The sequence below is a fragment of the Eublepharis macularius genome, chromosome 4 (genome assembly GCF_028583425.1).
Source record: "Eublepharis macularius isolate TG4126 chromosome 4, MPM_Emac_v1.0, whole genome shotgun sequence".
Classification (NCBI taxonomy): Eukaryota; Metazoa; Chordata; class Lepidosauria; order Squamata; family Eublepharidae; genus Eublepharis; species Eublepharis macularius.
In genome coordinates this window covers 169,275,353-169,302,659 of record NC_072793.1, presented here as the reverse complement: position 1 = coordinate 169,302,659, position 27,307 = coordinate 169,275,353, and the positions used below count along the sequence as shown (strand labels likewise).

Genomic DNA, 27,307 nt, shown 5'->3' with positions numbered 1-27,307 from the left:
TGCTTATTGATATGACGACTTCACTGCACTTCAGAAGAGCAATGTGGTCATACAGGAGAGACCAGGTGTGAAAGTTCGGAATCCAATCTTTAAAAGAAATTCTGTACATTTTAATAAGAATGTCAATGTATGCATTTAATAAAGAACTAGCAACAAAGCCCGTCGTGGGGGAAAAATACAACGGGCTCTAGAATGGGGAGGGCGGGCAGGCAGGCAGGCAGGCATTTGCTCCTCCTCCATCACTGATTCTAGATAGTGAAGGGGGGGCATCTGCTCCATGCCTGATTTGCCTGATCTTGGCTATGTGACGGGGTGGTGGGCTTTGCTACCTGCTCAATGCTTGATACCTGCCGGGTAAAGGGGGAACATTGCCTCCTGTTCTGTGCCTAACTGGGTGAAGGGGGCAAGGCATTGCCGCCTGCTCTGAGCCTGATCCCAGCTGAGTGAAGGGAGGAACAGGCATTGCCTCCTGCTCCGTGCCTGATGCTGACAGGTGATGGTGGGTGACGGGCTTTACTACCTGCTCTGCTCCTGATCCCTGTTGGGTGAAGGGGTGCGGGCATTGCCACCTGCTCTGCTCCTGATTCTGGCACGTTGAAGGGGGGGGCAGGCATTGCTGCATGCTTGGCTCCTGACTCCGGCAGGGTGAAGACAGGGTGGGCATTGCCACCTGTTCAGTAGCTTATTCCAATAGGTTGAAGAGGGTGTGCATTGCCACCTGCTCTGCTCCTTATCCCGGCTGGGTGAAGGGAAGGAAGGCATTGCCTCCTGCTCTGCGCCTGATCCCAAATGGGTGATGGCGGGAGGCGGGCATTGCCATCTGCTCCACCACTAACACCAGCTGGGTTAAGACAGGGGAGGGCATTGCCACCTGCTCCATTTCTAATACCAGCTGTGTTAAGGTGGGGGTGGACATTACCATCTGCTCCGTTCCTAATACCAGCTGGGTTAAGGCAGGGGAAGGCATTGCCACCAGCTCCATTCCTAATACCAGCTGTGTTAAGGTGGGGGTGGACATTACCACCTGCTCCGTTCCTAATACCAGCTGCTTTAAGGCACAGGTGGACATTGCCACCTGCTCCACCACTAGTACCAGCTGGGTTAAGGCAGGGGAGGGCATTGCCACCTGCTCCACTCCTAATATTGTCTGGGTTAAGCGGGGGATGGGCATTGCCATCAGATCAGCTCCTAATACCAGCTGGGTTAAGGCAGGGGGCAGGCATTGCCTCCGGCTCTGCTCCTGTCCTGATCCCAGCTGGGTGAAGGTGGGATGCGGGCATTGCCATCTACTCCCATCCTGATCCTGGCCTGGGCTTCCCACCACCATGGCACGTTTTCTGGAGGGACATGGTGACTTGCCTAGGCTTCCCTCCATGGCAGTGCCCTCTGGTTGTCTGAAATACGCTTACTCAATTATATAGTAAGATTCTGTATATAAAATCATAGGAGTTAGCCGTGTTAGTCTGTAGTTGCAAAATATTAAAGTCCAGTAGCACCTTTAAGACTAACCAACTTTATTGTAGCATAAGCTTTTGAGAACAGCAGCTCTCTTCATCTGACGTATGGAGTATATGAAGAAACGGGCCAGAGATCTCTGGCCCATTTTTTCATACCTTCCATGCATCTGACGAAGAAGGCTGTAGTTCTCGAAAGCTTATGCTACAATAAAATTGATTAACCTTAAAGGTGCTACTGTATATAAAATCACACTGATGTCTTTTAACCTGTAACTTACGTATCTGACTAGAAATTCTAATAGAGGATAAAATATCACTTTTATCTGTTCTTTTTCCTGTTTCTGTCTCTTTTCTCCAGGGAGAAACCGAATCTAGAACATTGTAAATCATGGCCACAGTTTTCCATCGGAACAATATCACGGAGCGATCACCCCATATGAAAATGGAGGGGCAAAGCACCACAGCAGGGGAAGCACCAGAGGGGATAGCAAAATCTCTTCGCATCCTCTGGGACGGGAGCATCGGGAAATTCCTTCAGAGGAGACCAGGAGTTCAGGCACATCAGGAAGCAGGGGACGGTTCCCTTTCCCTTGCCCAGTGGGAAGCCCAGTGGGAGGAGTTCCTCAGGACAATGGAAAACCCTCACTCAGGATGGGGAATCCCACATTTGTCGGGTAAGCCATCACCCTGGGAGGATGCCAAGGCCTTCCTGGCCTCCTTCGAGCAAGTGGCTGAAGCCTGTCAGTGGCGCAAGGAAGAGTGGGTGACCCGACTCCGGCCAGCCCTTAGTGGAGAAGCTGAGCAGGCCTTAAACAGTCTGGATGTCAGAGACAGAGAGGATTATGGGAAGGTGAAGGCAGCCATCTTGAGAGGGGATGCCCTAAGCCGGGAGAAGCAGCGTCAGCAGTTCAGGCGTTTCTGCTACCAGGAGGCTGAGGGCCCACGGGGGGCTTACAGCCAACTCCAAGAAATGTGCCGTGCGTGGCTGAGAGTGGAGAACCACAGCAAGGAGCAGATCCTGGAGCTCTTGATCCTGGAGCAGCTGCTGATCATCTTACCCCAAGAGATCCAGAGCTGGGTGAGGGAAAACAGCCCTGAGAGCTGCTCCCAGGCAGTGGCCCTGGCCGAGGAGTTCCTCTTAAGGCAGGAAAAGCAGGTGAGGCTCTTCTGCTATGTGGGTCTTGAGTGTGGGAGGGCCTGGTGTGGAGGAAGGGCTGAGATTTCTCTTCATCTCAGAAGGGCAAAGGAGATCACTGTAGAGCGCTATGCTGGGTCTGGGACCTCCATTATCTGGAAACTCAAATGTGGTTAAGCTTGGATTTTCTTTGGGGTGGAGATCCATCTTTTAATCTAGGCGTCAGTTGGTTTGTCCTGGAGGGGTCCCCCTGCTTATCAAAGGGCACTTCTGGAGTTTCTGGATGCTCCTGTTTGTAGTGTTCCCTGTATTTTTCAGCAAATTCCCCATTTCCTAGATGATAGAGAGCTTGTCTCCATCATGCATGCTTTGGTGACCTATAGACTGGACTGCTGTCATGCACTCTCTATGGAGCTGCCCTTGGAAAGTATTTGCAGATTTGAGTGTTGATTTGAAGTCTAAGGATAGATGTTTTATACACACCCTGGGTGTGTATAAAACATTGATACTTACACAGTTGCTTGGGAGCCAGATGTGGCTCTTTGCCATACCACCAGTTGCTCTTCTGAACACTATGCCCCCGCGTGGTAGCTGCCCTGTTACAGGAAAGTGGGCAAGGTCCTTGGCCGGTGAGTCTTGTGGTTGGCACGTGGCTCTCACCATGAAACATCTGCCACTGGAGTAATGGGTAAGCTTCGAATCTCCCTGGGGTGCTGGCCTCATGCCAGGAATGGAAGTAAATGCGGCTCTTTTGGTTGAAGGTCATTAGTTCAAACATTACGCGTTTTTGGTATAGAGTATTGGTAACAATTCAGTTTAGCAATCTATTAAATTACTAGAGGTGTGCCCACTTGCTCTACTCAAGATACCTAATTGTCATCTGAATACCGAATGAACAAATGCACCTACTTTTGCCATCCTCCAGGTGGGGGCTGGAGATGTCCCAAATTACAACTGATTTCTGTTCCCTTGAAGGAGATGGATGAACACCATGGCATTATATTCTACTGAGGTCACTCGCGTCCCCAAACGCTGCCCTCCCTAGGCTCCACCTCAACATCTCCAAGAATTTTCTAACCTGGAGTTGACAACCTTAACTCTGCCTCATGACAAAAGAGTTGCAGCAATACTGGATGAAGCAACAGCTGCAGAGGTCATCCTTTCCTAGCAAACCGTAGAAAAATCTAAATTGATAATGAATGTCATACCCCGCCTTTCTCTCCCATGGGAGCCCAAAATGGGTTTACACGGTTCCATCTTCCATTTATCCCTACAACAACCCTGTCAGGTAGGTTAGGCTGAAAATGTGTGCCTGGCCCAAGGTCAGCCAGCAATCTTCTGTGGCAGAGTGGTGATTAGAACCTGGACCTCCTAGATCCTTCTCAGACACTCTACCTACTAAGCCACAGAAGCGACGTTATCTCAAGAGGCTCTTAAACCCCCTTGGTTTTGTAAAAGGGGATATTTTCCACCCTCCCTGTCTGTGTTGCCTTTCTCCCCAACGGGGACACAAAGTGGCTTATACTGTTCTCCTCCATTTTATCTTCACAAAAACCCTGTTAGGTACGCCTGGCTGGGCATGTGAGACTGCACCAGCTTTCTTCCATGGCAGAGTGGGGATTCGAACCTGTACGTCCTTGGTCCTAGTCCTGCATTCTAACTACTACCCCACACAGGCTCTGACATGACAGCAGAATTGTTAACCCCTGTGTGTGTTTTACAGAGGGGATATCCATTATAACTACATAGATCATTAAAGGAGAGCAATTACGTGAGTCCAAGAAAGTATCTTACCCAAAGATTAGCAGGTTACAGGCAAAGGACCCCCTTCTAGGAAGATGCTTCTGATTAATTCAGCTTCTCGTATTTATACGGTTTCAGAACCGTCTCTTAACAATAACCAGCTGTCCCACTTCAAAGGGCTCACATTCTTGGCTCCCTGATTATCTGACAACTTCAAACACCCAACAAGGTTATCTATATTTGAAACAGAGGAGTTAGCCGTGTTAGTCTAGTAGCAAAATCAAAAAGAGTCCAGTAGCATTTTTAAGACTAACCAACTTTATTGTAGCATAAGTTTTCGAGAATCACAGTTCTCTTCGTCAGATGCATGGAGGGCAAGAAGAAACTGGTCAGATATATAGGTGGAGAGGGGAGGGAGGAGTAGATGCAAACAGTAGCTTCTGATATGGAGATCAGTTTGCTTCTGTTAAGGAAGCCAGTTACTTCTGATAATGAGATAACCATTCATAGTCTCTATTCAATCCCAGCCTGACTAAGTCAAATTTACATATTGAAACATCTTCTTAAAGTATATACAAGTTGATACTTATTTTTGCTGCACATTAACTTAACAAAGCCTATGGAAAATTAGTGATTACAAGTTTTTCACACAAATGAATATCAGCCAATACACCCGTCCTTGATTCTGTCTCCAGCTTCTGTAAAGTCAGACACTCCTGTCATTCTCAGACACTCTCTGCACCTCGGCCTCAATACATAATATCTATTAGGATGGGTTAGACTGCTCTTCAGAACTACACAAGGCCACTGTGCCCCTTTTCTCTTTCATGCCCCTCTCCAAGGATGGTTTTAGGCCTCTAAACTTCCTCTGTGACGTGTCTAGCTATGGAGCAAAGCTAGGCCTGTTCCTGTGTACAAAAACATTTTCTATCATTTACCTCATCAAATCGAGCCACAGTTCTATATTTCTGTCTGTTGCACATTGCTCCTTATGGGTGTTCTGAGTCCTTTCATGTTTAGCAGAGCAACTCCCACAAGCATCCTGAAGCCAGTGAACAATTTTGAGGCTCCTAGGTTAATTTTTGGAGGAGTGACAATTGTGACAGTGTATTAAAGAGGCATTTGTACCCAAATGGGGACCATGCTTAGTGTACATCATCATTCTCTTCTGTTTTGCCCTCACAACAACCCTGTGAGATATGTTTGGCTGAGTGTGTGTGGCCCAAAGTCACCCAGTGAGCTTCCATGGCCTACTGGGGGTTTGAACCTGGGCCTCCCAGATCTTAGTCCGGCACTCTAACCACTGTGGCATGCTACCTTTTGTATTATATATATATATAATTTATATAATAATGTAGTTTATAAAATATGTCTGGAGAAAGTTTGGAAACCTGGATATAAATTACCCAAAGAGATTGCCCTGTGTGTGAACTGCCTACCAAACCCTTTTTCCTCCTGGGTTGTCTAATTCCTGGTTTATTTTTGTTTCTTGCGATTTAAAATTCTGTCCACAAGAAGATGTTCCTCAAAAGTGTCCACATTCCTTTAGGAAAGTCTGTACTAATTTTCCCTAATCCTACTATATAAAAGATTGTGTCCAGACAACTTACTTCCTAACCTGGTGTGCCACCAGAGGGTGCTGCTATGGCAGGATACCCAGGTCAGGATCAGGAGCAGAGTAGATGACAATGACCATCCTCTGCTTTCACCTGGCAGGGATTAGGAGCGGAGCAGGAGGCAATGCCCGCCTGCCACCTTCACCCACCCGGGATCATAAGCGGAGCAGGTGGCAATGCCCACCTGCTGCCTTCACATGGCCAGGACGAAGAACAGAGCAGATGGCAATGTCAGCCCCCCCCCCCCCGTCTTCACCCGGCCGGAATTGAAGCAGAGCAGGTGCCAATGCCAGTCCCCTGCGTTCAGCCAGCCGAGATCAGGAGCGGAGCATGTGGCAATACCCATCCCCTGACCTTCACCCAGCTGTGACCAGGAGCGGAGCCAGTGGCAATGCCTGCTCCCCTCCCACCTTCACCCGGCCAGGATCAGAAGCAGAGAAGGTAGCATTGCCCTCCCTCCCTCCCTCCCTGGCCGAGATCATGCATGAAGCAGATGGCAATGCCCTGCCACTGCCTTCATCAGGCCAGGAGCAGAAGAGGAGCAGGTGGCAATGCCCACCCCCACCTTCATCTGGCAGGGATCAGGAGCACAGCAGGTGCTATGCCAGCTCCCCTGCCTTCACCCAGCAGGGATCAAGAGCAGAGTAGGTGGCAATGCCTGCCACCTGCCTTTACCAGGGTGGGATCAGGAGTGTAGCAGGTAGCAATGCCCGCCTTCCCTTCACCCAGCCGAAATTGCGTTGAGCAGGTGGCAATGCCCACCCCCACCTTCATCTGGCCGGGATCAGGAGTGCAGCAGGTGTCAATGCCTGCCATCCACCAGCTCATTGACTGAGGAAAGAACTTGGTTGTGATTATATGCTGGATAAAAACTGAAATGATTATTATCCCCCGAGAAAGTGGTTACATGAAACAGGCAAGAAGCTAGCATCCTGTCAGTATGAATCGGTTTGATTGGATCACTCCATAATACTTCAGGTCCAGAGGAATGACTTTTCTACAGTACCTTGGAGTCACAATTGGTGTTGCCTGTGGAGTAGGAGAAATATGTTGTAACAGCAGTGAAATCCTCATTGGTGAGATAAGATATCCTTCTCTTGATATATTGAAGAAATTTATCTGAAGAGATATTCCCACTACTCACCACTACCGTTCTGCCGTGGTTGAACTTTGATATACAGAGTGCAGCCTTGTGCCATAAATATCTATTTTTGTAACACTGTCTTAGGATATTGGTTATTCTTACATTGACAGTCAATGAGTTTTGAGAATGCGATTTATTGTATGGTTCATTTATTGTCACTTGACAAATCTTCTCTGGCACGTAGGATTATTGGTTGATGCCAGTGGCTGTAATTTATATGCCAGTTATTTAAGTTATATATTCATTGATATTCATGCACTGACCACTTTAACATAAAATTATAAAAAGTATAAAAATTACATTTGAATTTGTTTTTGTGTATTGTAGGACAACTGGTATATTGCAGGGACTTTTTTCTGTATTGTTGCACTGATTACCTGTGATTAGCCTTTTTTGTTGTTAGGGATCAAGTGGCAATGCCCGCCCCCCACCTTCCTCATGTCATGATCAGGAGCGGAGCAGGTGGCAATGCCCGCCCCTTGCCTTCATCCGACCGGGATCAGGAGGCAATGCCTGCCCCAGCCTTCACCTGACCAGGATCAGGAGTGGAGCAGGTGGCAATGCCTTCCCCCCACCTTCCTCACGTTATGATCAGGAGTGGAGCAGGTGGCAATGCCCGCCACCCACTTTCACCTAGTCGGGATCAGGAGCAGAGCAGGTGCCAATGCCAGCTCCCCGCCTTCATCTGGTCAGGATCAAGAGTCAAGTAGGTGGCCATGCCCACCTCTCTGCCTTCACCCAGCCAGGATCAGGAGAGGAGCAGGTAGCAATGCCGCCCCCTGCCTTCACGCAGTGGATATCAGGTGCAGAGCAGGTGGCAACGCCCGCCCTTTGCCTTCACCTGACTGGAATCAGGAGTGGATCAGGTGCCTGCCCCAGCCTTCACCTGACCGGGATCAGGAGTGGAGCAGGAGGCAATACCCTCCCCCCTTTCACATGGCAGGGATCAGGTGGCAATGCCGCCCCTCATCTTCATCTTGCCAGGATCCAGAGTGCAGCTGGCAGCAATGCCCACCTCTTCTTCACTCGGCCAGGATCAAGTACAGAGCAAGTGGCAATGCCTGTCCCTTCACCTGATCAGGATCAAGAGGGGATCAGGTGGCAATGCCCACCCCTTGCCTTCACCTGGCTGGGATCAGGTGCCAAGGAGAAGGCAATGCCCCCCTGCCCCCCTCCCCTTTCTAGAGTCCATTGTATTTCCCCCCACAACAGGCTTTGTTGCTAGGACATATCAATAAATTTGCTAAGTTCAGGATGGAACACAGAATACTCCCCTTCCACCCACCCATCTTTGTTGCTCTGGCCTGAAAGAATCCCTCTCTGCTGTTGCAGGTGCTCTTGGAGGACGCATCTGGGAGTACCTGTGAGGCAGGACAAGATCTGCCTGAAAGCAAGTGGAGGCAGTTCTTGATGGGCATCAAGGAAGAGGATGATGGAGAAGCCAGCTTGCTGGGTAAGAAGGGAAGGTGCGAGGCCTTTTGGAGCCTGAGATCTGGGAGACTCAGAAGCTCTTTCTAGGGCTGAGCCCATTGGTAGTTTTTTAATCTCTTTAGTGGCTGCAATATTCTTAGATGCCAGATGTTACAGGGGAAAGGACTGGTAAGTGAAGAATAAACCTGCCAGAGCTGGCTAATGGCCCATCGACTGTTCCTACAGTGGTCACCGAGATGCCTCCATGACATGCCTCCTTCCCTCAACAAACCATGGAGGTCTGCTTTGAACTCTGGGGTTCGCTTGGCAAGCTCCTGGCTCCATACACACGCACACAAGTAAACTTGAGGTTTCGAAATGCTGAAAACCAACTCCGTATAGCTCTTATCTCAACTAGAAGGAAACTCTCTGGTCATTGCCGGATTGAGTATTTTGATAATTTATCGTATATAATCATCAATACCAGAGAATCAAAAGACCTGCAGAGCAAATCAAATGTGAAGAATGAAGGAAGGATTCTTTTTGAATTTTTCCCATAAGGTACATGTGAGGAGGGGGAGGGATAGGCAGAATATAAAAATCACTCACCTGGAGAGCCTGGCCAAGGAACTGGGTCAACCAGCTGCTCGGTTTAGGATAAAAGTTCTGTCAAAGGAAATGCATACCCATTGATTAGAAATAACTGATAGGTGGCTTGGCTTCCTGCCTGTGTGCTGATTGTGTCTCTCTCTTTTCATTCCATCAGGAGATGTAGAGGAGACGGCTAGGAAATTCCAGGGGTTTTCACTGGAAAAAATCAAGAGCAAAGAAGCTGAACAAATCTGTAGAGATCAAGACAGATGAGGGAGGCAGGAGGGAAGCCATGCAGAAAAGATGAGGGAAAACCCCATTCCTTGCAAAGGAGAGGGCTTGCATGAAACCCCAGTCGAAGAAGAAAGCTCAGCCCAAGAAAGAAGGAATAAAGGCCTCTGTGCTAACCAGAGAATCCAGTCCAAGAAAAATAAAAATGAAAGTGTGGCATTTGGAAGGACTTTCAGTCAGAGCATGAATGTTATTTTTCAGCAAAAGGTTTGCACAGGACAGAAAGTCTATAATTACTTAGAGTGTGGAAAGAGACAATTTGGTGTAGTGGTTAAGAGCGTAGGACTCTAATCTGGAGAGCTGGGTTGGATTCCCCACTCCTACACTTGAAGCCAGCTGGGTAACCTTGGGTCAGTTACAGCTTCCAGAAGCTCTCTCAGCCCCACCCACCTCACAGGGTGATTATTGTTGTGGAGATAATGATAACATACTTTGTAAACCACTCTGAGTGGGCCTTAAGTTGTTCTGAAGGGTAGTATATAAATCGAATGTTGTTGTTGTTGTTATTACTATTACTTCCCACCAAAGATTTCACTCAGGTGAGGAGCTGTATAGATGTGCAAGTTACTCTGATACAGCAGGCTTTGATGAACATTTAAATGGTCCATTAATGAACACATCAAAGTACAGCAGGAAGAACCCACTGAAAGGTTCTGAGTGTAGAGAGAACTTCCTGTGCAGGTGAGGCCTCTTTTCGTGGGTGCTAATGGGGGTCTCTCTCTTTATTCCCACAGGGGTTGATCAGGAGAATGAGGAGGACAAGGAACAGCATCAGGTATCACCAGATGAAGCCAAGAATCAAGAGATGAAAGGAAGTTTCATGACTCTCAGTGGACCCAAGAAGCAGAAAGGAAGCCAGATAGTGGAGAAGGGGGATGAACCCATTGCTTGCCAAGGAGGGAATTTACATGAAGAAATTCACATGTATGAATGCTTGGAGTGTGGAATGAACTTTTCAGATCAATCCCATTATAATATCCATTTGCAAAAGCACAGTGGAAGGAAGACCCGTCAATACTCAGAAGGGGGAAGGAGCTTCATTCGCACATCAGAGCTCCTTAGACATGAAAGAATCCATACAGGAGAGAAACCATATAGCTGCTCAGACTGTGGAAAGAGCTTCTTACAGAAAGCAAATCTTATTCAGCATCAAAAGATTCATTCAGAAGAGAAACCATTGATCTGTTCAGAGGTGGGAAATACTTCCTCTGAGGGAAAAAAGGCCAATGTACACTTTCCCAAGCATAGTGTGATAGAGCCACATAAATGTTTTCTATGTGGAAAGTGTTTCAGATACAAATCAAAGCTCCTTGCACACCAAAGAATCCACACAGGTGAGAAACCTTTTGAATGTTCTGAGTGTGGAAAGAAATTCAGTCGGAGATGCCATCTTCAGCAGCATCAGAGAATCCATACAGGAGAAAAACCTTTTCAATGCTCCGAGTGTGGAAAGAAATTCAGTCAGATTATGAATCTTCAACAGCATCAGAGAATCCACACAGGAGAGAAACCTTTTGAATGCTCTGAGTGTGGAAAGAAGTTCAATCAGATGACAAATCGTAAGCAGCATGAAAGAATCCACACAGGGGAGAAACCATTTGAATGTTCTGAGTGTGGAAAGAAATTCAGTCGGAGTTGCCATCTCCAACAGCATCAAAGAACTCACTCAAGGGAGAAACCTTTCAAATGCTCAGAGTGTGGGAAAAGCTTCAAGTGGAGTGTCAGTCTTCAGTGGCATCAGAGAATCCATACAGGTGAGAAACCTTTTGAATGCTCAGAGTGTGGAAAGAGCTTCAATTGCAGTCGTGACATTCAACGGCATCTAAGAACCCACACAGGTGAGAAACCATTTGAATGCTCGAACTGTGGAAAGAATTTCAGTCAGAAATCCTCCCTTCGAAAGCATCAAAGAATTCACATAAGGGGAAACCATGTAACTGATTAGCCTATGACCAGAGCTCGTCTTGTATTTCAGACTTTAAAAACCACAGAGAGAGACACAGTTGAAATCATATAAATCTTTGTAAAGATCTTGCGTCTGCACCGAAACATTACTGTAACCATAGAAGGCAAACAAAGAAAAATCATTTTGAGGAGAAACAGTATAAATGCTCAGAATGTGGAAAGAGGTTAAATTGGAGTAGTACTGTTCAACAGCATCAGATAATATACATAGGAGAGAAAAAGTATAAATGTTCTGATTATGAGAAGAGCTTTAATCCTGATTGACACCTCAAATACATTTCACAGGGAAGAAAGCAAAGATTTCACAGGGAAGAAAGCAAACATGACTCTGCCTTCCTCAGAGTCATGTTTCACAAGTTGCTGTGTAACAAAGAGAAGAATCTAGAAGAATACTTGTATACAAACAACATATTTTGCAAAAGAGAACATCCTGTACACAGCAAACATATGACTTGTAAGCCTGCCTTTGAATTAAGTTAGAGCGTTCCACTTCTCCTTTCCTTTCATGCGGCTCAGTCTCCCTGGGTAACTCCAGAGATATGCATGTCTTTACTTCTATCGTCCCGGTTAAATCCTCATTCAGATCAATTACACTTGTTGCTTAAAGCAACCAATACCTTTAAATGAAGGGTGTATAATCTACCTCACTATTGAGACCATAAGGTGCATAAGTTTTATACTCATGTATAAATTGCATTTCTTTTTGTAACAATACCTTTTTATATCCTTTAGATTGTAGGGATCAGGGTCATATTTGTAAATTACAAAATATCTCACGTCTTCAGAAACGTGTTGCTTGTCTAAGAAATGCTGAACCAAGGGAGCCTCTCAAACTTGATTTTTTTAAAACCTGGATGCCTGTTCCAACATCCTCACTTTAATTTTTCTAGTACTGTTGCCTAAATAATGGAGGCTCCCTGCTGGGCCATCCTGCCCCTTGTTGGGTGCTGGGGACAGATGACAGGCGGGTGCCCTTCCTAATTTCGGTGGTGAGCATCAGGGAAGCGCGCCCTCCCTCCCTCCAGCCTGGCCAGGGCTTGACAGGCATGAAGGTACCTGGCTGCAGCCGATCTGCAGTGAACAACAGAGAAGCACCCGCCCTCCCTTCAGCCCAGCTGGGGCTTGACAGGCACAAAGGGGTCTCGCAGCCGCGGAGCCCAGCAGTGAACAACAGGGAAGCGCCCCCGCCCTTCCTGCAGCCCGGCTGGGGTTTGACAGGCGCCGGGGGCACATCGCCACCACCGATCCCAGCAGCGAGCAGCAGGGAAGTGTGTCCGTCCCTCCTGTAGCCTGGCAGCGGTTTGGGGGCTTGACAGGCACGGGCGAACCTCGCCACCACCGATCCTGACAGCGAGCAGCAAGGAAGCATGCCTGCCCCTCTGCAACCCAGCCAGGACTTGACAGGCCATGGGGCCCCTCGCCGCTGCTGGTCCCACCTACGAGCAGCAGGGTAGTGCACCTGTCCCTCCTGTAGCCCAGCAGGGGCTTGGGGGCTTGACAGGTGTGAGGGTGCCTCGCTGCTCAGGTCCCAACAGCAAACAGCAAGGAAGCCGCCCTCCCTCCCTCCCTGTAGCCTCTTTTCCCTCCTAGGGGTGCACGAGAGCACACCTGTGCAGTGGAATCAATCTGAGTTGTCACTTGTCAGCAATATGCTTTCTCAATTATGTTACAGGATAGTGCAGAGTGGTAAGCTGCAGTACTGCAGCCCAAGCTCTGCTCAGGACCTGAGTTCAATCTTGACAAAGCTGGGTTCAAGTAGCCAGCTCAAGATTGACTCAGCGTTCCATCCTTCCAAGGTCGGTAAAATGAGTTGGGTTCAGTGAGGCTCCTCTTTGCCCAGGCGTCAAAGATTGTGAAAGTTCTTACACAAAGAAATTGCCCTTCTATGTGAAACTCACTACTTAAGGCCACCTGTCAACTTAACGCTTTCTGATATTTGGAAAACTGGCAAAAACATTTATATTTTCTAAATCCTGTGAAGAAACAGACAAGATGGGGAGAGTAAATATCTACAGTTTTTCTGCTAGAGGTGTAAATGTAAGAGGAATAGCCAACATCTCTAATTTACAAACAGTTTTATCTGACCAGAAGTTCTAAAGAGGTATCACCCACCAACCCTAAGTCTCCCCCACCAGCCCTTTCTGCTGCAAGCTTTCCAGGGTCTCCCCATTGTGAAGCCCAAAAGTTCTGGCAGTAGAATTGACTGCCTCCAAATTCAAAGTGGTCAGACCCCCTAACACCATACAATGTTGTGGAAATGGGTGGATATCCTTGGAAATGGTAGGTGAACATTGTGAGACACTAATTCCCCAATTCCATTTGACCCTCATCCCCATATTCTCCTCGAGAGCATCAGGAAGGAGAATTAAAACTCCCTCCTGCTCTGTACCCCCCCCCGGACTCCATACGTGGGAAATTACTGGGTGTTAACCCTGGGGGAGGAGGCCAGCTTTCTCACCTGGTGATTTATTTTAGGGCCAGGATTTTCCCACCTCTGACTTCTCACCTGACCCTTGAATTCCTCTATGGAGATTGTGCCTTTGTTGAATCGACTGAGCAAATTCTCTTTTCATCTCTCTAGTTTAGTTTGGAAAGGTATCTAGCTGAGGGTTGCTAAGGATTCAGAGGGTGGGGGGAATATATCCTGCCCCTTTCATAGAGGCTTAGTATGTGGAAATGGACAGCTGAACTTTTCCTGGCCTGGAGGTAAATAACGTCCCATGAATCCTCTTTTTTCTCTCCAAGCAGTTGGTGAAACCTTCATCGGGTGTTTTACCGTCTGAGAAAACAAAAGTCAGCTAATGAAGGGTTACATTGAGGCAATCAAAGTTTTTATAAATTACTCCAGATTGTGTGTTTTCTTCTTTGTGCTTTGTGGGATTTTTATTAGTTGGACTTAATTAAATGTTTAAAAGGTTAGTCTAATGTAAGTCAGTGGTGAATCTTTTTAAATGTATATAAATATGTAGAATTAAATCATCTTGCATAAACTAGAGAAGGGCAACTTGTATTACGACAGATCTCTGGGACCGAACACTTTACCCATATTCATGATGTGAGTCAGCTACGTTCAAGAGCCAAAGTGTTGGGTTATGACTGTGTGGATCTGGGTTCAAATCCACAGTTGGCCTGTAAACTCATTGGATGACTCTCAGCCAATCACATTTTCAGACTAACATACTTAGCAGGACTGTTGGAAAGATTATATCTTAGGATGGAGATGAGAAACCTTCTTGGAAGAAATGTATTTGATAGGTACAGAAATCTCACTACTTTGTTGCAGGGTGGATTTGATTTAAATCAAACTGATTTAAATCACGATTTAAATCACTAGTCATTAAGGCTTGATTTAAATCATAGTTTTCTACATAAAGACTAATTCTTGCTGGTATAACTTTAATATGCAAGTAGATGCCTGCCTTACGGATAGGTAAAGAAACTTCATTAAAGTATTCCCAAACTGGGTCTCTTTTACGGCCTGCTGCCATTATAGGTTTTTTCCTCCAAGGAAAGAATGTGATAAACCTCAGGTCATACACACAAAAGATCCAAAGACTTGTGCAGTATTGTGCTCAAAAAGTTTCAATTTCATTTTGTACTGCTTGCCCCTCCCTCCTCACACTTAGTTTCTTCTTGTGCAGATCTATTCCACTCCAAACAATCAGAAAAATAATTGTTTCTGTTCACTGAACTTCTTGAAACTTAGCACTGGAGGGGCTGATTCTGTCTTCATAGGTTTGTAGAACAATAGGATTAAGGTCTTTTTCTCAACTCTGTTCATGTTATAACATTTTTGCTGTGAAGAAGAGGCATGTGATCTCTGCTGAGCTGACACATATTCAGTTTTGAGAACTGCAAAACCAAGCATCTGTGATAATATCTTGTAGGCAGAGAAACTGCCCAATAATCTTACAAAAACCTCTGGAAGAGCATGACATTGTGAATGGATTAATGGAATTTATTTACCAAAAAAATTAAACATATACAGCCTTATTCTACATAATTAAAAACTAATCTTTATTTCATGATGGAATAACCTCAAAAAGCATTTTATTTAAAAAAATCCAATTTAAATAAAAAAAATCCGATTTAAATTTAAAAAATCCGATTTTTAAATTTTTTTTAAAAAAATCATTGATTTTTATCCACCCTGCTTTGTTGGTAAATGGTACCTCTTGGATCGGTTCTGTGCCAAGTACTAATTGTTATTGTGAGAACACCAAAGTCAAACTTCTGAATTGTTTTTATAGAGAGGTGTATAAATCTCCCATTTATAAGATTAAAAAAATATATTAAAGAGATAACTGGCATCAACTACTAGGCTTAAAACCCTGGATGCGGCTTCCTTACCAACCTATAATTCAGGCAGGATTTGAGAACTGTAAACATGAAATTCCTCCGTCCCTCATTCTGTGCATGCCTAAATTGAACTTTTTTTTAGGAGGCTCTTACAGGGGTTCTAAAAGATGACAGTCGGTCACCTTTGTTGATGTCATTGTTCAGGCAGCCACCCCTCCACATGGTAATCTCCCAAAGAGAGTTTCCCCCTCTGTGCCAAGACTTTTTAAAAATCTTTTTGCTTACCCCCCCACCCCCGGTCAAAGAAGTCTTTCCTGACATCTCCAGGAGGATACATGATAGCCTCTTTCACCTCCTGTCCTTTTCTAGCTGTCAGGTTCTAGGTGGAGGTGTGAGATGATTAGCATTTCTAGAGCATTACTGGGTACAGCTAGAGACCAATTGCCTTCCCCTCCTCCTGTCTTTTCTCTGCTATGAGACAGGAAATCTTTTTGAAATTAAAGGGGAAAGTTTTGTATAGGCCAGACTTCTAAATTACAACTTATCTTTCCACAGCCTGTAAGGAAGACCCTCTGAGAAAGAAAGAGGGGTTGGAGAGTGTCCCAGCTTGCTCTCCATCAGTAGCTTAGATGGCAGCATCCTCTGTCAAATAACAAAGATGGTAGTTGGGGGCATCACCCTCTGGTGATTCTGGTCTTATTTGGCTGAGCAGCCTCAGAAGTAGGGCTGAGGCATCCCTGCTTGACATCAACCATGTCGTCGCAGAGAGCTCCATCTTGTCTTCCATGCTTTGGATTCTGGAAAATTCTGGGGGACTTCGAGAATCCCAGAGTTATATCTGCTGGAGTCTCTGTTCCAGTCTAGAATGAGAGACTTTTTGAGGTATTGGATGGGATTTCTCTCCAGGGTCCTCTTCCTCCTTCAAACAAGAGCCTGGCTCCTTGGTTTACTCCAGACATGGAAAAATTACTGAGCAACAGTAATTGCACAGTTCAAGAAAGTTGAGAGCAAAGTGGTGGAGTGGGCAAATTTCCGGTGCTTTATTTTTCTGCTAGAAAGCTTCAGTTTCTAAAGATTTCTTGTTTCATAAAGGGAATAGTGAATGAGTGCTAATACAATATTAAGTCAGTCTGGAAATTCCAAAATTATAATGACAGGGCACATTTTGAGGGGGAACGTGCAGGAACCCAGTTCCGGCAGTTCCCCAAAGAGGTCACGTGACAGGTGGCCCTGCCATTTTGTGCCCGTTTCAGCCTGAATTGGGGCTGAAATGGCCCGGATTGGGCCTCTGATGGTTGGTTGTAATTTGAGAGTTGCTCGGGAACCCCAAAGAACAGTGCTAAGACATTCATACCTTAGTTCATTCACTGCTATTTTATGGAGGGATTGGTATCTTTCATAAGCAGTGGGTGAATGTTACTCATTTTACAGGGCAAATTGTTTTACTCCCTTTTGTTTTCAGCCTATTTTTCCATTGGCTGACAATGCCTCTGAGCATAAGCAGAGTGCCTTGCTGGTCCCACTGAGCTACCACAGCCAGACTTTTTATGCCTGTGGAATTCGAAAAGATTTTCCTGGCCAGGTTTAAAAGGCACATTTAATATTTTCCTGAATTCGGGAAAAAATCATTAGAATGGTCTTTTCTTCGCTTTCTGTCCTCAAGAGCTAGGAAAGGGTTAAAAAGAAGACAGAGATGGGGTTCCTAGAGAGGATATCAAGCGAGGAATAGTAAAGTCCTCCAGTTTCCTGGTTTTTTGGGCTCCCTTGCTTGCCCGAGAGCAGGAGGACTGAAGCTGGAGGCGGACTGGGGGACGGGTAAAGAGCGGCGGAGGGAGGGGCGGGGGGCAGAAGCTCTCCAAGTCTAAGCCGCCCTGCAAGAGGGTCTCTCTGGACCTCAGGAACAGAGCAGGGCCGGAAAGGAGGAATCCGGTTGTCCCCTTCTCTCTTTCCCGAAGAGTGCAGCAGGGAGCAGGGGGGCATCCGGTTTCCCCCCTGGGCGGGAACAGATTCCAGTATGGATCTCTGCATATCGAAGTCCCCTGCTAAAAGCTCTGGGTCGTAGCGGGCTGCATTGGTTGGCAGCTCTCGTGCAAAGAGCGTTTGGGATGGACGAAATCTGGTGTATTGGGGAATGTACTTTGACGGGGGCTTAGAGCTCTCGCCCCATTCTGAAAGAGAGGAGAGCGCCTGAAACTCCCCGAGTTCCACTTTGACTGATCCTGCAGGTGTCTAAAAGCAAATCAAAACCCCAGCGGAGTCCAGAGGCTGTATCATACTTGCTGTTTTCATGGTCTAGAGCAGAACCACAAGTGACAAAAGGCACAGATTGGACACTTGTCAGCTTCCCTCAAGTTTTGATGGGAAATGTAGGCAGCTTGGCGGAATGTTGGACAAGTGACAGTTGAAAAGTCCATTGGACAGCAGTTAGAGAGCCAAGCTTCAAGACTAGGATGCCTACATTTCCCATCAAAACTTGAGGGAAGCTGACAAGTGTCCAATCTGTGCCTTTTGTCACTTGTGGATCTGCTAATCTATGTTACGGGATTCCTTTGAAGCAGCAGTAGGGAGGCGTGGGAAGGCAGCCGAGGTGTGCAAGACACAGTAGCCCCTTCCTTGCCCAGATGCGTGTGCGTACAGGCATCCGCGTGCTATTAGAGGAGATTGCTGTATAGAGGGAAGAGAAGTTTTCCCAGCTAATCGTGGCCCACGTCCGCATCCATCTGAGCAATTCTAAGCCTTCTACCCGTGGTCCTAAGCATGCTGGATCAACATGCCTCGAGGGAGAAGTGGGCACGACTGGGCTGGCTTCTGCCCCACCTGTGCATCATCATGTGGCTGTGAGCACAGTGCCTCGACTGCAAGATCCTCTCTGTGATTGAGAAAATTAAAAAAGCAGAGTTTCCAATTACAGGGAGGGAATCTGCATTTGATATGCACATAGACATTGTGCTCATGAACCAGCGATGTCAAGAGGTGAGACCAGAACAGACACGTGGTGCTTCAGTAGGGATGAAGGGGTTTCTGAGGAGTGGAAGTGAGGCTGAGCCACAGTTCTGTGGTTAAGAACTCTCCTTAAGACCAGGAATTTGCCTGTTCCATCCCAGGTGCCACCATCCAAAGCCAGCCAAATAAGATGGTTAGAAATGGCTCCAGAAATCTTTTCAGATAACAGAGGAGTAGGAGACCCAAAGGTGTGACTTGATACAAGAATGATGAGGTCATGCAGGAGAGACCAGGCATGAAATCCTGATTTCAACCTTTTAAAGAAATTCTAAACATTTTAATGAGAATGTCAATGTATGCATTTAATAAACAATTCTGTATAGAAAATCATACTGACGTCATTTAACCTGTAACTTATGTATCTGATCAGTAGAAAGCCAAATAAAGGACACTCACTTTTATCTGTTCTTTCCCTCTCTTGTTTCTATCTATTACTTCTAGGGTGAAGCCGAACCTAGAACATTGTAAAACATGGCCACAGTTTTCCATCGGAACAATATCACGGAGCGATCACCCCATATGAAAACGGAGGGGCAAAGCACCACAGCAGGGGAGGCACCAGAGGGGACAGCAAAATCTCTTCGCGTCCTCCAGGACGGGAGCATCAGGAAATTCCTTCAGAGGAGACCAGGAGTTCAGGCGCATCAGGAAGCAGGGGACGGTCCCCTTTCCCTTGCCCAGTGGGAAGCCCAGTGGCAGGAGTTCCTCAGAACAATGGAAAACCCTCACTCTGGATGGGGAATCCCACATTTGTCGGGTAAGCCATCACCCTGGGAGGATGCCAAGGCCTTCCTGGCCTCCTTTGAGCAAGTGGCTGAAGCCTGTCAGTGGCGCAAGGAAGAGTGGGTGACCCGACTCCTGCCAGCCCTCAGCGGAGAAGCCCAAGAGGCCTTTAACAGTCTGGATCTTAGAGACAGAGAGGATTATGGGAAGGTAAAAACAGCCATCTTGCGAGCTGATGCAATGAGCCAGGAGAAGCAACGCCAGCAGTTCAGGCATTACTGTTATCAGGAGGCTGAAGGGCCACGGGGGGCTTACAGCCACCTCCAGGAAATGTGCCGTGGGTGGCTGAGAGTGGAGAATCACAACAAGGAGCAGATCCTGGAGCTCTTGATCCTTGAGCAGCTGCTGACCATCCTACCCCCAGAGATCCAGAGCTGGGTGAGGGAAAACAATCCCGAGAATTGCTCCCAGGCAGTGGCCCTGGCCGAGGAGTTCCTCTTAAGGCAGGAGAAGCAGGTGAGGCCCTTCTGTTATGTGGTTCCTGAGTGTGCGAGGGCCTGGTGTGGAGCAGGGGCTGAGATCCCTCTCTATCTCAAGAGGCCAAAGGGGATGACCGTAGGGTGATAGGCAGGGTCAGTTGTCTCCATTACCTGGAAAACCAAAAGTTGGCAAAGTTGGATTTTCTTTTGGGCGAGGATTGTCTTTCAAACTGGGCATCAGTTGGTTTGTCCGAGATAATTACCCCTTTCCGTCAAAGAGCACTGTTGGACGTTCTGGATACTTCTGTTTCCTACCCTGTTTGCAATGTTCTCCGTGGTTTTCTGCAGCTTTTCCATTTCCTAGATGATAGACAGCTTGTCTCCATCATACACGCTTCAGTAACCTGTAGATTGGACTGCTCTCACATGCTCTCAGTGGTGCAGCCCTTGGAAACTATTTGCAGATTTGAGTGTTGACTTGAAGTTACTGCAGGGTGTGTCTAAAACAGTGATAGTAGCTTGGGAGCTGCATATGCTCTCTGCCATCCCACCTGTAGGTTTTCAGAACACTGTTCCACAGAGTGGCATGTGTCTCATATTTCAGGAAAGTGAGCAAGGCCTGTGACCAGTGGGCTTGTGGTTGGCAGGTGGCTGCCATCTTGAACCAGCCACCACTGGAACTCTGGGTAAGTTGCAAGCCTCCCTCAAATTTCACCATGAGACAACAGACATTACAATCCCCACATTGAAAATGGCCTGTGGGAGCCAATCTAGGTAGACTACTAGCGGAATTCTCCTGTCTAAATTCCGAGCGGGTTAGTATATCTTTAAGGCACCTGGTCCGGCGAAAACCGATAGCAGAACTATCCTCACACCCCAATGTTTCCATACAATCTTACAAATTGGAGTAGCAAGGGCAGTGTAATCTATAGCCCATTTCATTTGACTACCCCCCGTGTGAGCTTTAAGCATAAGTAGTTCTTCACGTGGGGTCCTGGCTGCTCTGTTTCTAGCCGAAGAAATGGCTAGCGAAAGCTCCCCCGGGTCGGGTACAGCTTGCCCAAAAGTCCCCATCACTAAAGGAGTTCCGCTTGAGCCTAAGAAACTGACCTACTGGGATATTATATTTCAGCCGTCTCGGATGAAAGGAGGTGAAATGGAGGTAGGAGCATCTATCCGTTGTCTTTTTAAAGGGGCGCACTCCTAATTTTTTATCATTAAGTCTATAGCTGGTCACATCCAAGTAGTTGATACATTCACTACTCCCCTGCCATGTAAATTTGATGTCCATGCTGATCCTGTTAATCCACTGGCCAAATGGTTCAGCTATGTCTTGGGTCCTAAGAATCGTGATGACATCATCTATGTAGTGACGGTAGTATACAATGTCATCAGTGAAGGGATTCTGATCCCCATTCAAGATGTATTCCCTTTCCAGTTGCACCATAAAGAGATTGGCGATACTGGGGGCGGCGGCGCAACCCATCGCCACCCCTTTCGTTTAGTAATAATAGTCACCATCAAATTTGAAATAATTGCGCTCTAATATAATATCTAGGATATTAAGAAGGAACGGAGTGGAGGGGCACTGAAACCTTCTAGTCAATAGGGCTGATTCCAAATATTGCAAGAATCCAAATATTGCAATAATAGTTGTAAAAAGGAATTTGTACCTGAGATAATGGATCTACCTGGTGATGGGAAGCATTATTTGTATATTTTAGACAGCACATAAAACACAAGGATCCTAGGATACTGACTTATTAGCCCCTTGAGGAATACTGATATGTTCAGACAAGAACTCTCTATACTGTCATGACTTATCAAAAACTTAGAGGCAGGTTCATCAATCCAGACGAGTTAGCCATGTTAGTATGTAGTCGCAAAATAGTAGCGTCCAATAGCACCTTTAAGACTAACCAACTTTATTGTAGCGTACAATATGACCCAAAATACAATATGACCCAAAATGCAAACTTCATCAACTACCATATGTATTAAACATAAAATAAGTTTCATAGGATCCTTTGCAATGGCAACAACAGGTATGGCAACAACAGGTATGCTGAACCGCTCTATAATAATCCTCTGTATCTGTTAAGACTATATCCCCACCCTTATTAGCCTCTTTAATTACAATGGATTCATCCCCAGCCAAATCTTCATAATTTCACATTGACAATTTATTCCATCAATGCTTTAAGGAATTCTCAGGTCTAATTAAGTCTCATATAGCTAATTGTTCAAATACTTGTATGGATGGGCTGTTAGACACAAGTATAAACATTGATTTTGGACAAAATTTATTTCTTTTTTGGGTTTCAGTATTAGCAAAAGAGGGTCATAATTTCAATTGTCCAAGCAGTCGAAATAAGTCAGTATGAGTTTGGAAGGAATCATATTTTGGGGTGCGTATAAAGCTCAAACCCAAATTCTGTATTGATTAACTGTGTGTGTGTTATGTGCCATCAAGTTGCCTCCGACCTAAGGTGACCCCATGAATAAAAAACCTCCAAAACGTCCTACCATTAACAGGCTTGCTCAGATCCTGCAAACTGGAGGACATGGCTTCTTTTATTGAGTCCAGTCATCTTGTTTTTCGTCTTCCTCTTTTCCTAGTATTATTGACTTTTCCAGAGGATCTTATCTTCTCATGATGTGACCAAAGTACGGTAGCCTCAGTTTTGTCATTTTAGCTTCTAGGGAGAAGATTGCCTAACTAGAGTAATATTATTACATCATCTGGAGATAATGTGTGCTTGACCACTGAAGAAAGCCATAGGGCTGAAACATGTTCGGTTAGAGTCGCCTAAGGTTTTTGTTTGAGATTTCTGTAAGATTTTAATCTGTACATAGCCCGAAATATTTTTAAACTCTTTTGTAATAAGTACATGTATTTTTGTATATTGATATACATTTATGTTTTTATATTGAGCCCTACAATCTGGATTTATTTAACGTTTGAGGTTCTTAACTCATTTTGCAGAGTTAAGTTTCCTTCCCCGCTTTTTTGTCTTTTTCTGATTTTCTTTATTACATACCAATAAATCCAGAGGAGTTAGCCGTATTAGTCTGTAGTAGCAAAATCAAAAAGAGTCCAGTAGCACCTTTAAGACTAACCAATTTTATTGTAGCATGAGCTTTCGAGAATCAAGTTCTCTTCGTCAGATGCATAGTACCAGTTTCTGTACTATGCATCTGACGAAGAGAACTTGATTCTCGAAAGCTTATGCTACAATAAAATTGGTTAGTCTTAAAGGTGCTACTGGACTCTTTTTGATTTTGATACCAATAAATGTCTAAGTTCAGGATGGGGCACAGAATCCTCCCCTCTGTACCTCCCCCTGACTGCCTCAATAGGATCCCTCTCTCTGCTGTTGCAGGTGCTCTTGGAGGATGCATCTGGGGGACAAGATCTACCTGAGAGCAAGTGGAGGCTGGTGTTGATGGGCATCAAGGAAGAAGAGAACACAGAGACCAGCCTGCTGGGTGAGAAAGGAGGGTGGAAGACCTTCTGGAGCCTGAGATCTGGGAGGCTTGGAAGCTCCTTCTGGAGCTGAGCTCACCTTGGCTGCAGTATCCTTAGATATCCGGTATTACAGGGAAAGGGGCTGGTCACTGAAGAATAACCCTGCTGGATCAGACCAAAGACCCATTGACTATTTCCTATAGTGGTAACCTACGTGCCTCCAGACATGCCTCTACTGCAACAAACCATGGAGGTCCTCTTTGAGCAAGGGAGTTCACTTGATGAGGTCCTCTCCTCAAAAAACCCTATATTAAATTAACACTAGATTAAATTTGTTTGTATTCTAAAAGGTTCTCCTTGTCTTCTAGTCTGGAAGTATAGCTAAGATATCTCTGGGCTTCTTAGTTTCTGATTTTTTGTGTGCTCCCACTTGGAAAGCCGTGGTGATCAAGGGGGCTTCTCCCTTTTTGAGTTGCAAGTGCTGTGCTAGCCATGACGCTAGAAAAGAGGGAAGATCTGCATTTAAAGTTGTTCGCTCTTCAGAATTTCTAAATTTAAGCGTTGATTGTTTTGTCGAGATCTCCATGTTTAAAATTCTTTGTTGAAGTTATTTGTTCTCCTGTTGTAACTCAGATAGAAAAGACTGCAGCAACATGCTTAATTCCAGTGTTCGTTTAGTGTTTTGTGCTGCTTTATCTGAAGTTGTTTCTATTTCTGTTAGTTCTATTATCAGCTGGAGCAAGATTGACATTTTGTGTATTATTTTTTGTCCCTTATGGGCTAGTAATTTGATAAGCGTCAGATCGGCAGTGATCTTACCCCTGCTGTTTTCATCCGCCATTTTGATCACTTCGCATTCTCTCTCTGCTGCTTGCTGCAAGATCGGGAAGAAGTCCTGCGGTCCTTTAGAGACATTTGACTTTGTTTTTCCCCCCTTTTTTGTGTTTTGTTTGCCCATAGTCTTTTCTTTAGTTTCTTTTTATTTTCATTTCTGTTACGACTATTTACAATGAGGAATTAGGGTGGGGAGGAACAGAGCTCTCTTCCCAAGCATGCTTCCCAAGCATCACTTTTCCTCATAAAATACCGATGGGGAGGGGACGGGTAGGCAGAATATAGAAACCGCTCACCTGGAGGGCCTGGCAAAGAAATTGGGTCAACCAGCTACCGAGTTTAGGAGGAGATGTTCTGAAAAAGAAACTGCATACCCTATGATTAGAATTGCCTGATAGGTGGCTTGGCTTCTTGCCCGTGTGGTGATTGCATCTCTCTTTATTCCAGCAGAAGATGTAGAGGAGACGGCCAGGGAATTCCGGGGGTTCTCACTGGAAAAAACAAAGGGCAAAGAGTCTGAAGAAATCTTTAGGGATCAAGACAGACCAGAGAAGAAGGAGGGAAGTCATGCAGAAAAGATAAGGGAAAAATTCAAAGGAGAGGGCTTGAATGAAATCTCAGTCCAAGAAGAAAGCTCAGCCCAAGACAGAAAGAACAAAGTCCTCTGTGATAACCAGAGGAGCCAGTGCTGGGAAAATGAAAATGAAACTGTGGCATTTGGAAGCACCTTCAGTCAGAGCATGAACGTTATTTTCCAGGAAAAAGTTGACTCAGGGGAGAATGTGTATAATTACTTGGAGTGTGAAAATACCCTTCCTTCCCAGCAAAGATTTCACTCAGGTGAGGAGCTGTATAGATGTGCAAGAGTTGAATGTTTTTCTCTGATGGATCAGGCTTTGATTAACATTTAAACGGTCCATTAATGGACACCTCAAGTTAAAGCAGGAAAAACCCACTGAAAGGTTCTGAGTGTAGAGAGAACTTCCTGTGCAGGTGAGGCCTCTTTTCGTGGGTGCTAATGGGGGTCTCTCTCTTTATTCCCACAGGGGTTGATCAGGAGAATGAGGAGGACAAGGAACTGCATCAGGTATCACCAGATGAAGCCAAGAATCAAGAGCTGAAAGGAAGTTTCATGACTCTCAGTGGACCCAAGAAGCAGAAAGGAAGCCAGATGGTGGAGAAGGGGGATGAACCCATTGCTTGCCAAGGAGGGAATTTACATGAAGAAATTCATATGTATGAGTGCTTGGAGTGTGGAATGAACTTTTCAGATCAATCCCATTATAATATCCATTTGCAAAAGCACAGTGGAAGGAAGACCCACCAATACTCAGAGGGGGGAAGGAGCATTCACACATCAGAGCTCCTTAGATATGAAAGAATCCATACAGGAGAGAAACCATATAGCTGCTCAGACTGTGGGAAGAGCTTCTTACAGAAAGCAAATCTTATTCAGCATCAAAAGATTCATTCGGAAGAGAAGCCATCGATCTGTTCAGAGGCAGGAAATACTTTCTCTGATGGAAGAAAGTCCAATGTACACTTTCCAAAGCGTATTGTGATAAAGCCACATAAATGTTTTCCATGTGGAAAGTGTTTCAGATACAAATCAGAGCTCCTTGCACACCAAAGAATCCACACAGGTGAGAAACGTTTTGAATGCTCCGAGTGTAGGAAGGACTTCAACTGGAGTAGCGACCTTCAACGGCATCTAAGAACCCACACAGGAAAGAAACCTTTTGAATGCTCCGAGTGTGGAAAGAAATTCAGTCAAAATTCTCATCTTCAACAGCATCTAAGAATCCACAAAGATAACAAAGCTTTTCAGTGCTCCGAGTGTGGAAAGAACTTCAACTGGAGTGGTGATCTTCAGCGGCATCTAAGAACCCATAGAGGGGAGAAATTTGAATGCTCCATTTGTGGAAAGAAATTCAGTCAGAGTTGCTATCTTCTACAGCATCGAAGAACCCACACAGGCGAGAAACCTTTTGAATGCTCCAAGTGTGGAAAGAAATTCAGTCAGAATTACTGTCTTCAGCAGCACCAAAGAACCCACACAGGTGAGAAACCATTTGAATGTTCCGAGTGTGGAAAAAAATTCAGTCAGAATTCTCATCTTCAACAGCATCTAAGAATTCACAAAGATGACAAAGCTTTTCAGTGCTCTGAGTGTGGAAAGAACTTCAACTGGAGCGGTGATCTTCAACGGCATCTAAAAACCCATAGAGGGGAGAAATTTGAGTGCCCCATTTGTGGAAAGAAATTCAGTCAGAGTTGCTCTCTTCCACGGCATCTAAAAACCCACAGGGGGAGAAACCTTTTGAATGGTCGAACTGCTGAAGGAAATTCAGTCAGAAATCTGCCCTTCAACAGCATCAAAGAATACACAGAAGGGGAAACCATGTAGTTACTTAGCCTATGACTCAAGCTTGTCTTGTATTTCTTACCTTAAAGACCATAGAGTTCAGAGTTGAAACCATATATATTCTTTTAAAGATTTTGCATCTGCTCAGAAACCTTACTGTAACCGTAGAAGAGAAAGAAATAAAAATCAAATTCGGGAGAAAATGTATAAATGCTCAGATTGGGGGAAGAGTTTTAACCATAATTGAAGCCTCAAATACATATCATGGGGGAGACAGCAAGGAAGTGCTGTCAGGGTTAAAGGAACTTCAAGGCTAGCTCTGCCCTCCTTAACCATCAAGGAATCCACACAATGCCAAGACCACGGCTATACAGCCTGGAAAACCCACAACAACCAATAATATACAACGTGCCACAAAAACTGTACCAAAATAATAAATTTTTAAATAACATGTTACAGCTACCGTTAACTTACCCATGTTCATTGTAATGAAAAGCTCAGTGACACCACCCAATCAGCATAGAAAGGCTCCAGCGTGTTATGGAAAGTGGTTAGGTGTTTATATATCACTACTAATTACCTTAAAGCTAAAGTACAAATAAAGTTGTAGTTTAGCCCAACAGCCCCTTCAAAGACAGATCGCTATTCAGACCTTTAGGCACTTAGAGCCAAGATGTTTCCCAGATAAAGAGACAGTTTATCACAAAAAACAGTTCAAAGACAGGTCGTTAATCAGACCTCGGGGCACCATTGTGTCCAAAGAATGTATCCACATTGCTTCTT

General features: G+C 45.5%; 2 protein-coding genes across 3 annotated transcripts in view; both read left to right on the top strand.

Annotated features, from left to right (window-relative positions):
• LOC129327808 (zinc finger protein 850-like) overlaps positions 1–14,248 on the top strand; it is a 28,629-nt gene extending 14,381 nt beyond the window's left edge. The window contains exons 6-8 of the mRNA XM_054976563.1: positions 1,856–2,613; positions 8,428–8,548; positions 10,122–14,248. Of these exons, the coding sequence (XP_054832538.1) occupies positions 1,856–2,613; positions 8,428–8,548; positions 10,122–11,332 (2,090 nt within the window). The 3' untranslated portion in view covers positions 11,333–14,248. The remainder of the gene's footprint in view (positions 1–1,855; positions 2,614–8,427; positions 8,549–10,121) is intronic.
• A 4,854-nt stretch (positions 14,249–19,102) lies between these two features.
• On the top strand, positions 19,103–26,927 carry LOC129328673 (zinc finger protein 420-like). 2 transcript variants are annotated; one of them, XM_054977896.1, is made up of 4 exons: positions 19,103–19,893; positions 23,240–23,345; positions 24,610–24,999; positions 25,206–26,927. In XM_054977896.1, the coding sequence occupies exons 1-4, from the start codon at positions 19,126–19,128 to the stop codon at positions 26,564–26,566; spliced, it is 2,625 nt and encodes an 874-aa protein (XP_054833871.1). In that variant the 5' UTR covers positions 19,103–19,125; the 3' UTR covers positions 26,567–26,927. The 2 variants fall into 2 exon arrangements, with proteins under 2 accessions (XP_054833871.1, XP_054833870.1); XM_054977895.1 differs by having other exon boundaries at positions 24,607–24,999.
• Positions 26,928–27,307: the final 380 nt, after the last annotated feature.

Bases quoted from the DNA above. Each gene is read 5' to 3' on its own strand.
- LOC129328673 (XM_054977895.1), top strand. From the start codon at position 19,126: ATGGCCACAGTTTTCCATCGGAACAATATCACGGAGCGATCACCCCAT. The intron at 19,894-23,239 runs GTGAGGCCCTTC...CTGCTGTTGCAG, and splicing joins TCTTAAGGCAGGAGAAGCAG to GTGCTCTTGGAGGATGCATC. The intron at 23,346-24,606 runs GTGAGAAAGGAG...TCTTTATTCCAG, and splicing joins CACAGAGACCAGCCTGCTGG to CAGAAGATGTAGAGGAGACG.